The 13,808-nt window shown below is 34.7% G+C and overlaps 1 protein-coding gene across 1 annotated transcript in view; it reads right to left on the bottom strand.

Annotated features, from left to right (window-relative positions):
- LOC136804618 (FAD-dependent oxidoreductase domain-containing protein 2-like) overlaps positions 1-13,808 on the bottom strand; it is a 44,813-nt gene that overhangs the window by 8,034 nt on the left and 22,971 nt on the right. The window contains exons 2-13 of the mRNA XM_067061222.1: positions 10,242-10,366; positions 9,863-9,934; positions 9,008-9,070; positions 8,194-8,309; positions 7,242-7,393; positions 6,409-6,466; positions 5,711-5,777; positions 3,310-3,424; positions 2,881-2,939; positions 2,591-2,677; positions 1,463-1,518; positions 474-588 (exon numbers count right to left, since the gene is read on the bottom strand). Coding sequence (XP_066917323.1) covers positions 474-588; positions 1,463-1,518; positions 2,591-2,677; positions 2,881-2,939; positions 3,310-3,424; positions 5,711-5,777; positions 6,409-6,466; positions 7,242-7,393; positions 8,194-8,309; positions 9,008-9,070; positions 9,863-9,934; positions 10,242-10,329 — 1,048 coding nt within the window. The 5' untranslated portion in view covers positions 10,330-10,366. The remainder of the gene's footprint in view (positions 1-473; positions 589-1,462; positions 1,519-2,590; positions 2,678-2,880; positions 2,940-3,309; positions 3,425-5,710; positions 5,778-6,408; positions 6,467-7,241; positions 7,394-8,193; positions 8,310-9,007; positions 9,071-9,862; positions 9,935-10,241; positions 10,367-13,808) is intronic.

The raw sequence follows: 13,808 nt of genomic DNA, 5'->3' as shown, positions 1-13,808 counted from the left end.
TATTTAAACCTCTGGATATCCACTTTTGAACAAAAATCGTTAACCCCCTGGATATCCGATATCCTCAACAGGGGGCACGGACTGTTTCTGGAAAAGCCTTATGCTAGACGAATAAATTCAGATAGCAAAAATAATAACCAATTTTAGTCTATAAAAACAAATATTATCCCGTAACAATTTTGGTATAATTTATTATCATGCAACATCTTTATTACAGAGTCGGCACAATGGTTAAATCGGGCTTAGACTTTTTAATTGTGGCTATTGTTTTCTATGAGTGGTCAATAAACATTCTTAATATTCTTACGATACTCTTACAATTTATAATAGACACTATCCCAGCTGGCACACAACGTCTTTTCAACGTTTATCTAATGTTCATAACGTCCATGTAACGTTAAGTAAACGTTGAAACAACGTTGTGTGGCAGCTGGGATTCTTATGAAAGAAAAAAAGCGTGAAGTAGATCTTACTGAAAAACATGTGTTTAGATTTAGTGGACTCGTAACTGTGTGTGATTTCAGGGAACTTGCTAGCAGCTTCTGATCGTGCTGGTTTTATCGGTTCGTCGAAAATTGAAGTGTCGAACTAAGAACAAGAAAAGTGAAAATTTCAATTGACCTTTCTTCTATGTACTTCACTGTGTAATAAATTTTTTGCCCGGTTACGGTAAAAATCTAAAAGTCTTTAAAGCGCTTTAAGTGCGCTCTCTTTCTTACTAATTATGGGAAAACCACTCCCAAGGGGATTAGTTTGTTTACACTGACATGGTTTCTACTTAGCGATATAAATTAGGCCTCACTTCAACTGAGGATTGTTTGTAAAAGCATGAAACTGCCAGTATTGAAACAATAATTTTCATTATTTCAACTACGATAGGCTTAACTCAAAAAGTTAAGAACGTTTTAAAGGTTTCAAAAATTTTGGATGTTTTTATTAAAAAAAAACAACAGAACACTGGTACTTTTTTCTTGAAAAACCGGAAAGATTAGGGGAATCGGACTTTTTTTCGATCAACTTTAAATCATTACAATGGAGTCTCCATAACTCGAACACGCACAGTAAATTGAAGTTTTCTGAGTTAAGGAAATTTCGAGTTATGGAGTAAGGTTTATAATGCATTGTTAACTGAAGGGACCATAAAACTTGCTCGAGTTAGGGAGACATTCGAGTCATATAGGGTTCGAGTTAAAGAGACTACATGTAATTCGAGTCGTGTATGGCAGACTTGGATAAGATAGACGCCAGATCCAGTAGCGTAGCCAAGAGGGGCGCAAAATTTGGGTAGGAGAGCAGATTTTGATGACACTGTAATTTTATATTCATGGTATTAATTGATGATTTACAGTGTCATAGAAATCTGCTCTCCTACACAAATTTTGCGCCCCTCTTGGCTACGCTACTGAGAGCCCTCTATCAGAAATTATATTCGATATCAGATCAATAAAAATTGTAAACCTACCGTAAAACCTGTGCATCGTAAGACCTTGTCATATCCCAATCGATCTGCTGAATTATCTTCAAAATTAAAATAATGTGGATTTTATAGTTCCTTTGGATAATAATTTTTTTCTCAGCTAAATTCTCATTTCAAGAAAAAGGTCATTCCTGACACGTTTTTTTTAAGAACAAATTTATAAGATCACGAGGCTGAAAATTGACCAAAACCTGAGAACAAATTAAGAACAATATGAGCATCGGATTTCAGAAATTACAAAGAAAGTACTGAATTTAGTACATTTCAAGAGATTTTTAACCCTCAGTTTTAAGCAAAGAAACTAAGAACATCGTGAGGACATTTAAGCCTGAAAATTTCGAAAAATTAAGAACAGCCCAGTCTGAGCCAAAATTTACTAGATCTTATAAAAAAAGCGTGTGTAATTCATACTTTGGCCACCGTAGTCTGAAGTCTACTTAAAGATTTTTGAGTGGATGATTATTACCTCACAGAACATCATAGAAATCATCAGAAAGCAAAGTTAAAAGAAAACTCTACACTCTTTTGTATTTATAACCATACAGGAAAATCGGGTCGAGGCACAATATGCTTAGCAAAATCTCATTTTCAGCCTAAATTTATGCTTATTTATATGCTTAGACTTCGATTTGTTGATTTTCTTTTGGTTCGTGAAAATTTCGAATCTTTAAAAGTCAGAACATTGATTCAGCTCAAAGAATGAAAGTTTTCTTTGTAATTTGGCGCCGCAAAAGAAAATCTTTGATCTAAGAAAGCTCAAACAGCTTTAAAAGTAACCTTAAAAAGGTCAGCGTTTTAGAAAAGCTGCACAATTTTTTTTACATTTCAGCTTGGAGGTATGCTTAGTATTATGCTTATCTTTTACTGAATTTGAACCAAAGTATGCTTATAAACGTTATGCTTATTATACAGAAAAAGAGTGTAGTCTTTGATTATGAAGTATGATTTAAGCCTGGGGGTACTAGTTTTTGCGAGGTGACGGGCATGTCCAAAGCAAAAATTCGAAAAGCGATCATTTGAGTGACCGAATTTTGAAAATTTTACACCTGTTTAGCTGGTTTAGACGGTTTTTGCGACCCTTTTATGATGTCGAAAAGAAATTTTAAACCATACCAGTGTTTTCATTGCCCCAATGTCTTGTCATGTAAATCTTTCCATCGGCTGCACTTCGGTTGAATGACACTTGTCGCAAATCTATCTCTGTTAAGTGAAAGGCAAAAAAACCTTTATACATATTTTTTAATAAGAACCTAATGGCTATTACTCGTAATTTTCATCGTTTCTCATTAATATAAATTGAAAGACTATCTTATTGCTTGCAAAAGTAACTTTGGGATTAATGAAACATTTCTTAGATTTTCGAAATTTAGAAACTACAAAAACAATTTTGAGTGGACTTGTACCATTTTGTCCATCCATTGACTTGAGTTGATACGTATCTATGGGTCCATCATTCACTGCCCTATGGATAAAAGAGAAACATTAGCACATTTAAAAATCAATATTTGGTGCAAATTTGTGTTTTAAAGAGATATTTGAATGTTCATGGAAACCAATCAGATTCTGCCATTATCGGCAAATCAGAGCGAGTGTTCAAGCCATTATTATTAGTTTCTCTTCCAGCTACTGTATTGCTTTGCAATGAGATTTCAAAGTCAGTAATGTTATTGGCGAGGGTAAGTGACTAATTCTAATTCAACCAAGCGAGTTCTACCTGATTTGGGTATGACCAAAAATTTCAAACATATGCGATGGTTCAAATAACCTAGAGTCTAATGTTATATAGGTTAGGTTGCCTTAGCAACATCATAAAGATTTCAAAAGAATAATACCTGACATCGCCAACGTAATGTGTTTCCCAAGAGAACTTTAAACGACTTCTAGAAATCATGTGCGTAATACTTGTATAACCAAGCAAATGCTGTGCTGTCTCAAATCCTGAATTACCTGAAAATAATGTTTAATTTCAATCATGATCAATATAGAGAAATCTCATAATCTTGCATTTTGCTCTCTTCTTCTGTAAATTTCTTGGTGTGGTAGTGGGCATAGTAGATTTATAAAGCCCGAAGGGCTAGATGTAAAGCTTTTGCTGAAAAGTGTACCGTAGTTAGGTAGGAAATCCTACCTAAGTCACGTGACATTACAATAGAATTTCAGCGATTGACCAATCAGAAGCTTCGCGAGTTTTCGAAAACAATAGCAACAATATTTTTTCCGATATTCAGTCTTTAAGTCATCGCAGGCAAAAGCCTGAAATTAAGCCGATCGGGCCTTATAAATCTATGGTAGTGGGTCGCTTTTTGACGTTTTTGAATACTTTTCTGGAGTAGAGTCATTTTCTGTGATATTTGAAGAGCTTGAGAAAATTGATTAATTTTCTTGTTCATTAAACCAGTAAATGCTAGGCTGCTGGCATCCACTAACGGATTCGTGCTCCTTATAGAGGATGCTTAATAAGCGATATTTCCTTTGTCCAGAGATTTGCCGCCTTTAGCCGATATACGGCTAAAGACATTTTTAGCTGGCGAGTGTCTACAAGTATAATATAAGATTACGTAATGTTTAAATTTTCTGTGAGGTACCAAATCGTAGATTGGAAAATATATTTGGATTTCAAAAAGAAAGTAGGCGGAAAGAAGTTTGCTTGTTTTTCTTCCTCCTTGTTTAATGTGGAGATTTTGTAAAAGATTAGAAATTAGATTTATTGAATTTAAGTGCCCTGATGTGATGTATCTTGCTTCATAAAACTACATTTTGATGCTTGAATTTGGACTTGTATGAGTGTATAATTTTTTACCACACTGGATTCGTTGATCACTTTGGCTCCAGATAATTGTTTTGTCAGTTCTACAGATATTTTGCAGATTATTTCAAGGTATTTTAGTTGTATATACAATACATTTTAGGGGTTATATTGAATATTTCTGACATTATTTCTTTATGATTCTACAAAAGGGAGTGTTGTTGTTCCCTAGTCAGATATTTTGAATGTTAAAACAAATAACTTTTCTTCAGCTTTGGCATTTCACTTTTCGATACTGTGTGGCCTTTGTGTTTATCTTTTTCATGTACTTAGCGTCAATTCTTTTGAAGAGATTGGGGTGACTGTTTTGGGTTGTTTTCTTTCACTTTTTTGTTCATATTTGTATTTTTGAGTTTCGACCGAAGAGCTGACGGAAAAGTTTTGATGAATTTACAGACCAAATATCTTATAAAAGCAAAAGTCGAAAATAAATTTACAGACTGTAGAAAATGCGCGCATCAAATTGCCTTCTTTCTGTTTTGTTTTTCTGGTCTGGGATTCGAATTTCGAATGTACAAACATTCTATTGAAAACGTTCAAAACGATCGTTTTTGCGCACACATCAATGGGCTTTTCCAGAAAAAAACCGTGCACCCCCTGTTGAGGAGGTCCAACCTTTTGTGACCTACCCCCTTGGAATTCCAGGCAATTTTAGGATCATACCCCTCTGGAATTCCGAATTTTTACAAATTTTCAATCACTACCCCCTTGGAATTCCGCTTATTTTTGACGGATTTTCGTCTACCCTTATGGAATTCCACTGCATTTCAAACCTTACCCCCTTGGAACGGAAATGCACCTCCTCAACAGGGGGTGCACGATTTTTTCTGGAAAAGCCCAATGTCAATCAAATTATTAACTCGCCAAGATTTCCTTTGCGAACCGGAAAGCGGTTGGTAGATCATTAAGCAGACCTATACTACCTGTTTTGTAGAGGTCTGCGATTCAGACTAAGTAAATGCCGGATATAAGACAAAAAATTAATCTAAATTAAATATTCGGTATTTACTGGTTTACTGAACGAGAAAACTTTATGGCGAAAAACTTCACTTTTCGCGTAGTAAAATCAGTTTGATTGAAGGGTAGATACAGTTAAAAGAAATAAGCTTCTCTATAACGTGGATGCTAGATGCTGAAAGAACCTACCAGATGATGAAAGTTAGATAGCAATAAGGAGAAAATTGAAAACAATCAGTCAGAAAATAGAGCGTTTAGCGAAAATGCATAACGCATTAAATTTAAAGAGAATTTGTTAAAGGATTGAATTTTTTTTGGACAGGTCAGAAAAAAGTACAAGGCCTGTTTGTCAAAAGTTGGAACCACTTGATTCTGAGCCTTACTGATTTTTTGGGTTTGTGTTTTGACAATGTTCTTAGTTTGATAATGGGTATGACAAATGAAATAAATCTTGAATCAATTAGACATACCTCTACCAATGATCAAAACCGATTTCCCATCATAATCATCTTTATCAACTGACATCTCTGGGTATCCCTGTAATGATATTAAATACGATTAGAAAATTATGCTCTGAAACAGGATCATTTTTAAGATTGCAACTCTAGAATATTCATCTTCAAACAGGATTACATTTTACAAGTTCTACAACTACGCGCTGTGGTATAGTGGTCATTGACCTTGGTTGCTACACAGGCGCCTGAGGTTCGATTACCACTCGCAGCAGTTCACTTGGCAAGTGAATGAACCTTCACCTGGGGCAACACATGCCATGTGAGGGAAATTGGGTAGTCAGTTCAAGGTGCTGACGGGGCGCTCATTGAAAGCGTCTATAGTTGCGAAAATGGGCCTTAAAAGCCTCCTGCGACTCAACCAAATAGAAAAACTACAGTTGACGCTCTCTAATTCGATCTTCAAGGGGGATTTCATCGAATAAGGTAGCTTATCGAATAAGGGGACGTCGTTTATGAGAGTTTCTTGTTGACGGGGACTTTAAATTTCATCGAATAAGGGAGCCTATCGAATAGTAGAACGTCGAATTAGAGAGCGTCAACTGTACATGATTTCACAGTACAGTACGGTATTTTATATCACTAAAATCAGATTATATTGAGACAGACTTCAGTAAATCTTTCTTTTCCAGTAAACTGTTGTTATGGTTACTTACAGTTGTTAATTCAATTCCAGGTACTTCTTTCGGATAGTTTTCAACCCATATTCCAGTACTAAAATAATTAAAGAAAGAAAAATTAATAGCCTATTAGCTTACTGGGCCATTTCAGAATTTTTCTGTAACAGGGGGGGGGTGGATGACACGGGATTTCCAAAGGTAAAAGTTTCCAAAATTCAAAATTTCCAAAGCGAGAGAAGAAAATGTATGATTTTTGAAGGAAGTTGAACTAAAAACGGCAAAAAAGAGTGGAATTTCCGACGCATTTTGCGAATGTACATGGATTTTCATCGGGATTTTTCATTTATTATATTTCTTTTTTCGGGAAAATTATGAGGCTAGAAAAATAAAAAATTGTACGTCGTCTGACGGGGGTAACAAAAATTTTCTGGAATGGCCCATTTCAAAACAATGATTCACGGTAGGTGGAATAGTCTTTCGACACACGTACATTAAAATCCAAATGCAATGAAAATAATCATTACAAGAAAATTGGTTTTTTATAGTTTTCTTAGGAAACAGCAATACACTCTTCTCGAGATTAAATAATACACTCTTCTCGAGATGCATAAATTTATTGTTGTCCTCGTTTCCAAACAGATTTCATTGCTATGAAATCATACATTTAAACCAATTTAAATTCCCAAAAGGAAAACATTAACCCTAAAACAAAAGTACTTGAAATTAAAATTAAAATGTCTCATGAGGTGTAAACAACACAATTATCATTGTGAATATGTAATTTTATAGCAATGAAATCTGTTTGAAAACGAGGACAACAATAAATTTATGCATCTCGAGAAGAGTGTATTATTCAAAGTGCACTGTACCTTACGATTAAGACTTTGCAGTTATAGGCTTTATTTTTTTTATCTGTTAATGTATATGCTTTGTCTTCATTTGAGTAAGTGACATTCAAAATATTGGTGTTGTACTGTGCTTTCAATTTTAAAACTCTTGCATAATCATCCAAATATTGAACCTGAAAAATATTGCACAATGTGAATAAGGTCAAGAGAAGTTGATTCTTTTTAGATACTTTAATTCCGTTAATTTTTGCGCCTCTAACTTTCGCGCCTTTATTTTTCGCTCAGCTCGTAAAATAGATTATTTGCGCATCCTTTCATTTTCGCGCGTCTTATCCATTTTATCAAAAGAGCCCTTAGATGAGATTTCTACACGTTCAGAACGATCACTAATTCGCGCACCTTTTATTTTCGCTCGGCCAAGTGCGCGAAAATAGGCCTATTTCGCGCGCCTTTTACTTTTGCGCACGTATTCTGCGCGAAAATAAAAGGCGCGTGAAAATTAATGGAATTTAGGTAGTTAGAGCCTTGTTTTTGGGCGTTTGTTTTTCCGAAGATTTTGGGTTTAAGAGACTTTAAAGTTTCTCCATCATATCATTTTTATCAATCTGAAAATAATGTATAATACATCAAAATTTAAGTTTATCTTCCTTTACGTTTCAAAATAATTGAATTTTAAGAAAATTCTAGTCAGAGTGTTAAAAACTTTTTCGTGATGTTGCACCAGGGTGGACTGTGTTGATCAATTTATATTGTTAGACGCAAGTGTCCCTAATGACTTTGTCAACAATTTCATTAATTTTCCTTATTCTCACTTTGTCACATAGATTCAAGAATCTCGTCATTCTTTTACTAGTGCAGTTTGAGCACCAAAAGTTACAAACACTTGTGTCCACTCGATTTCTGTCCGGCTACATACATAATATGACTGTTTGATCTGTAAAATAATGATTTCCTGAAACTTTATTTTCCTTACAAGGGTATCAGCAGGAGGGAAAAATTCTTTGCTGTATTTTGTCATCAATAGATCATCATTGTCACTGATCAAAGAATTCCAATCATGTCGCATATTGAATTCTTTGTTTGTTTTGCCTGAAGGGAAGAAAACAAATGTGGAAACCTTTAAATGAATCATGGAATAGTACAAAGATCCAGTTAACAAATGCATGTTTTAAAAGAATCGAAGGTCATAATGTTTTCCTTTAAATAGAATTGACACTTTTTTAATAGATTTATAAATTCAACTCTTCTACAGGTCATCTTTCTATCTCTTTTCGTCTCTTTGTTTAGACTTATAATAATACTCATTTCTAAATAAACACTGGGTGGAAATGAAAGTAACATTGATTGGAAGGGTTCAACTACTCGTGGGTACCTAATAGCCGGGGGGGTTGGAATAAGTTGGGGGGGGGGGGGTTGGATAAATCTCAAATCTTAATCAGCGGGGGGGGGGTAAGGTAAAAAATGCCCTGCGTGCCTAATACAGCAGAATTAGGACAAAAGAGGGAACTTTTCCAAAACATTTTCCCCAAAACTAATAAGCGGGGGGTAGAAAATTTTCAAAAATATAATAAGCGAAAGGGGGGGGGGGCTATTAGGTACCTGAGAGTCATAATGGACTACAGAAACCTGTCTTCTAAAATACAGTGCAACACTACCCACCCCTTGTGTACTTTGTAGAAATTTATTACCAAGAGATAAATTGCCTTCAATTGAGTGTTATTGATTTGATTTTCTTATAAGATGTGCTTATTCATGAAAGATAGATACTATTATACATTTCATCTTACCTGTGTGTCTCTTATTCAATGAAATCAAAGTGCGATGACGTGGATAAACTTTGTAAAACCATCCTGAAAATAGGTTGAGAGCTTTTACAGCTGAGGCAAAGTTTGTTGATGTTGGCAGCTCTTAGGATATTTCTTTGTTTCGAGGTATTTTTTGTGAGTTCTGCGTTCTACACCCTTTTGTCATTTCTCTAGCCTGTCTGGTAAAGGGTTTTAAGTTATAGCTTGTAGTCTATAAATCAAGCCCTATTCATTTGGTATGCCATGCGTCTAGTGTTTAGACATACATGCTTATTTTTGTTTTATTTTGTCAAATGATTATACATAATTATACATAATTGGGGAAAATTCACCATACAACAAACATAATTAGTTTATAATTAGGAATGGCAAAAAGAGATGTGTAGTTTTACAAAAATCTTTGATGCATGCAAAACTTTAACACAAAACTTTAACATCTCTACTTTATTTCCCCAAAGTTCTTTTTCAAAATTTTCAATTTCAACAATATCTTTCAATCATTTAAAGATAGGTAGCTGTTTTTAGCAATTTCTTAAGATCTCTTTAAGATGAATACAAAATTTTGACCATATTTTGGAAATGTGATTGAAGTTTGAATATTTAGAAAGCAGATATCCTAGCTTAAAATTTTAGACTTAATTTTTAAACTTTAAATCTTTAATTTTGACCCACTACAGCTCTACATTCTACTTCAAAAAATTTACAAAGAAAAAACATATTGACAAACCATTCAAAAGTTTTTTGGTGGTTATTTGGTAAGTGACAAAAAATACACTATTGCCAGCCAATTAGCTAGATTTAAATAAAATTTGCAGAAAAAAACATTTCAAAGGATACCTGGTGAAGGGTCCCTTTCATAAATGATGTAATCTCTTCCAGCTCTCTCTAAAAAGTATCCCATCTGAAGTCCTAAAAATGAATAAGAAATACATTAAAAAACAAGATGTTACTAACTCATATTTTCCCAGCTATCATGATACACAGTAGACAGTCCTGTACATCTTGCTTCTTTAAATCTGGTAAGTATATTGTGTAGAAAATTGTGTCTAAGTCAGTGAGCCCATTTATCAGTTCAGGCACACTTTTTACACAATAACTTAAATGAAAAAGACCAAAAAAGGAAGTATATGTAGTTAATAATCGTGTTCTCCCAAATGAGACTGACTATAGAGCATAGTGGCCTACTATTAGATTTACATAAAGGAAAGGCTTTTACCAGATGGTCCAGCTCCAATGATACAATAATCCTTTCCATAGGTCAGCAATATTGTTTGAAGAAGCAGTATTGTCTTTAGAGTGTACATCGTTATTTTTTAAGAGCAATTGCAGCTAAGAAAACCCCTAGAAGGTATGAAGTGGGATCATTATGTCTTGGATTTTTTTATTATTTAGATATGTGGTTGGGGTTTAGGGGTGAAAAAAAAAATTTTGAGAATCAGAGCTCAAACAGTTCCCAAGATATCACACTGAACCTTGGGGGGAAAGGTGTAAAATAAAGAACAGAAATTTACAGACCAGAATTTCAAACTGTTATAACTTGGTTTTGGTTGGTTTATGAAGAAAAATTCTTTGTTTTGAAATTCAAAATGGCGGATATTGACCGGAGAAGTTTAGCAGAAAATACCAGTGATTACCAAAATACCAGTGAAATCTGGCCCTCAATTTCTCAGGTACATCAATTTATAATTTGAATTTTTTTTTAGAATCTCAAAGAACAAGGAGTTTCGCACCCACGACTCTGTAACATATCATTGTGGCGCCGTGGTTTGGCTTGTGGCGCTGTGGCTTTGCCTCATTGTACCATGACTTTCCCTCATGGTGGCGTGACTTTTCCTTGTCGCATCCACCACTCTGTAACATAACGTTTTGGTGCCTGTAGGTTTGCTTTGTGGTGCCGTGACTTTTTCTTGTGGCACTATGGCTTTTCTTTGTAGCGCCAAAACTTTGCCTATTCAGACCTCCCTTCTTGATACAATCAATAATTATTTTTCAACCGATGACCGATCAATAACCAATCGATTTTTATATTGATTGATTCTGATAATTGATAGGTAGTCAAAATGATTTTTGATTGGTGAGAATGACTTTGTTAAAGTTTCTGCTAACTAAACAATAGAAATACAAATAAAAAATATTATCATTATTTTAAACATTATAAATTAGCTAATGAAAAGACAACAAATTCTTTACTTATTAGCAACACCAGGGTCAAGAATCAACATCTTGACTAATATATATTCAACAGGTCATCCTCTTTAAAAAAAAGTCCATCCAAACAAAAACACATAAATCAGAAAATATTGCAATGAAGCAAGAAAAAAAGAATAACGAATACAGAATATCCAAAATCATTTCACTTGAATATTGAATTAAAATCAATCAAAAACAAGCAAAATAAAGAACAACAAAATTGAATCTTTCAGAAAATCTTTATTGTCATTGAGGCCCAACATTACTCTACTGTTATACATCAATTGGACTAAACTTCTTTTATTCATAATACTTATTTTTTTTATAATTATATTTTGAAAAATCTGCCAAATTATATCAGATTGTAAACGTTACCATAAACGTAGTACATATATTACTGTATTATTAATATGTGGAACCCGACTGTCAGATGTAGGTAGGCTATTATCCTTATCGGGACAGAAAGTATGATTGATAAACTTGGCTGAATTATCAAAACAAATTTGTTGTCAAAGAGATTTATCAGTAGTACGTGAGAATACAGACCAGATTATCAACAGTCCCATGTTTTGACCAATTGAACCAAGTTAGAGTTGACAGTATGATTTTTCTGCAATACACCCATGTAATTTTTCTCAATTAAAAAAAAGCTGTTGAATTGAATTGAATATATTTTCACTGCAACACAGGAGGATAACCCCTTACAAAACCTTGTTTTTCTTTGAGTTTGGAATTCATGGAGTTGCCATGGAGGAATATAAAATTTTCTTACACAGATCCTTTTTGATAATAATAGACTGAAACTGTTGAATTTAGAACTGTTGACGTTGTCCTGTTAGTCTGAATAGGCAAAGTACTTATAAATTAGAAAATCTACAATCAGTCACAAAATACTTGGCACAAAAGGGAAATTCACTGGAGTGTTTTGAAACCACAATCGATTTGTAAGTGCTCTAAAGTAGGTTCGAAGGGTAGAGTTTTAACTCTGAGTTTTCACGCTAGACTTAAGACTTAAAGACCTTAGGATGTGAGGATCCAAAAGTTCAAAAATGCTCCAGTAGGGCTTGAAATATAGCCTAGAAACCAATAAATCCCTTCCAGATCGAAATAATTGATGAAATTAAGTTGAAGGCCTGAAATTGACATTCTCGCTCGATCTACAATTTTGGAAAAATGGTAAATTAGCCAAAAGTGCCAATATATTATGGCACTGATTGTAGAACTTTACCTGTCTGTTCATTTTGTTCTTGTGCATATTCATGTCAAATTCCAGAATTTCAGAATCTGTAAGAAAGATTGAGAAATACTATGTTGTTATGATGATATCCATATTATATGCTACAATAAAAAAAAAGAAGATTTTCAGTCAATATTTTGGCCTTAACAGCAACTTTAAGAATTAATATACGAGGAGATTACTCAGCACAAAATTACAAAATTATACCAAGCATAAGTAAAGTCAGAAGCAGCCAACAAGCCCATTTCCCCGAAATATCTGTTTCCCTTTTCCAGGAGCAGAGCCGTAAAGTAAGAATCGATTACCTGAATTTCCAATACTAGCCATAAAAAGTTTGTTTTTTAAGATCTACCATTTTACTTTTCGCGCGCATTTTTTTTTACCCTGAGTCAGCAGAAAATGACGCGCAAGAAATGATACTTCCGACCGTCGTTGATACTTCTGACTTGCGGGCGATTTCATAGTGCGACATTACGGGGTGCTATCATGCACGTGTTACGATGCCAAGATTCAGTGACGTCATGATCCACTGCTGTGACACCACGGTGCCACAAGGAAAAGCCGCGGCGCTACTACGAGGAGAATCCACAGCGCCACGATGCCGAGGGCAAAGCCACGGCTTCACGAGCCAAAGTCACGGGCCACGGCGATATGTTATAAGAGCCGTGTGTGCGACGCTGCACAGCCACGATTTTGACTACAATGTAGCTCTATAAAGCCACGGCTCCACGAGGCAAAGTCACGGCGACATGTTACAACAGTCGTGGGTGCAACGCTGCACAGTCACGATTTTGACTACAATATAACTCTATATAGGCAATGTTTGAAAAGGGAGGGTTTGCACTTTTACGGTGTGACGGGATTGGCCCTTTTTTAGTACGGTATTACGGAATTTGACGAAAAAAGAGACGGGAAAACGGTATTTTAAAATCAGACGGTGACGGTATTGAGGTACACTTTTGCTCTGTACAAGCCGGTGTGACGGTGTTATTATTTTTTCAATTTTCGGGATTCCGGGACTCAGCAAAAATTTTGACGGGAAAACGGTATTTCGAACTCCTACGAACCCCCCCTGAAAATGATCAGGGATAGTAAAAATGAATTGCTTCTCATCAAAAGCATTTTCTTTTAGATATCATTGAATAAACAAAAATCAATGCACCACAATTCTTAACAATGGCAATTTATAGTTAATTTCTTTCATCTGATTCCAGCACACTTTTGAAAATAAAGATGGCCACTGCGATCTCGTTTCGGAAGTTCAAAATGCTCTTTTCACATATTATTTCTCTTCTCTAATAGCTATGAAAACGTTCTGTAAAATTTAGAAATTCGTTCGAATAAGTCAGAATTCCC

The sequence above is a fragment of the Clytia hemisphaerica genome, unplaced genomic scaffold, assembly GCF_902728285.1.
Source record: "Clytia hemisphaerica strain Z4C2 unplaced genomic scaffold, Clytia hemisphaerica genome assembly, whole genome shotgun sequence".
Lineage (NCBI taxonomy): Eukaryota > Metazoa > Cnidaria > Hydrozoa > Leptothecata > Clytiidae > Clytia > Clytia hemisphaerica.
This window is presented reverse-complemented; position numbering and strand designations above follow the sequence as displayed.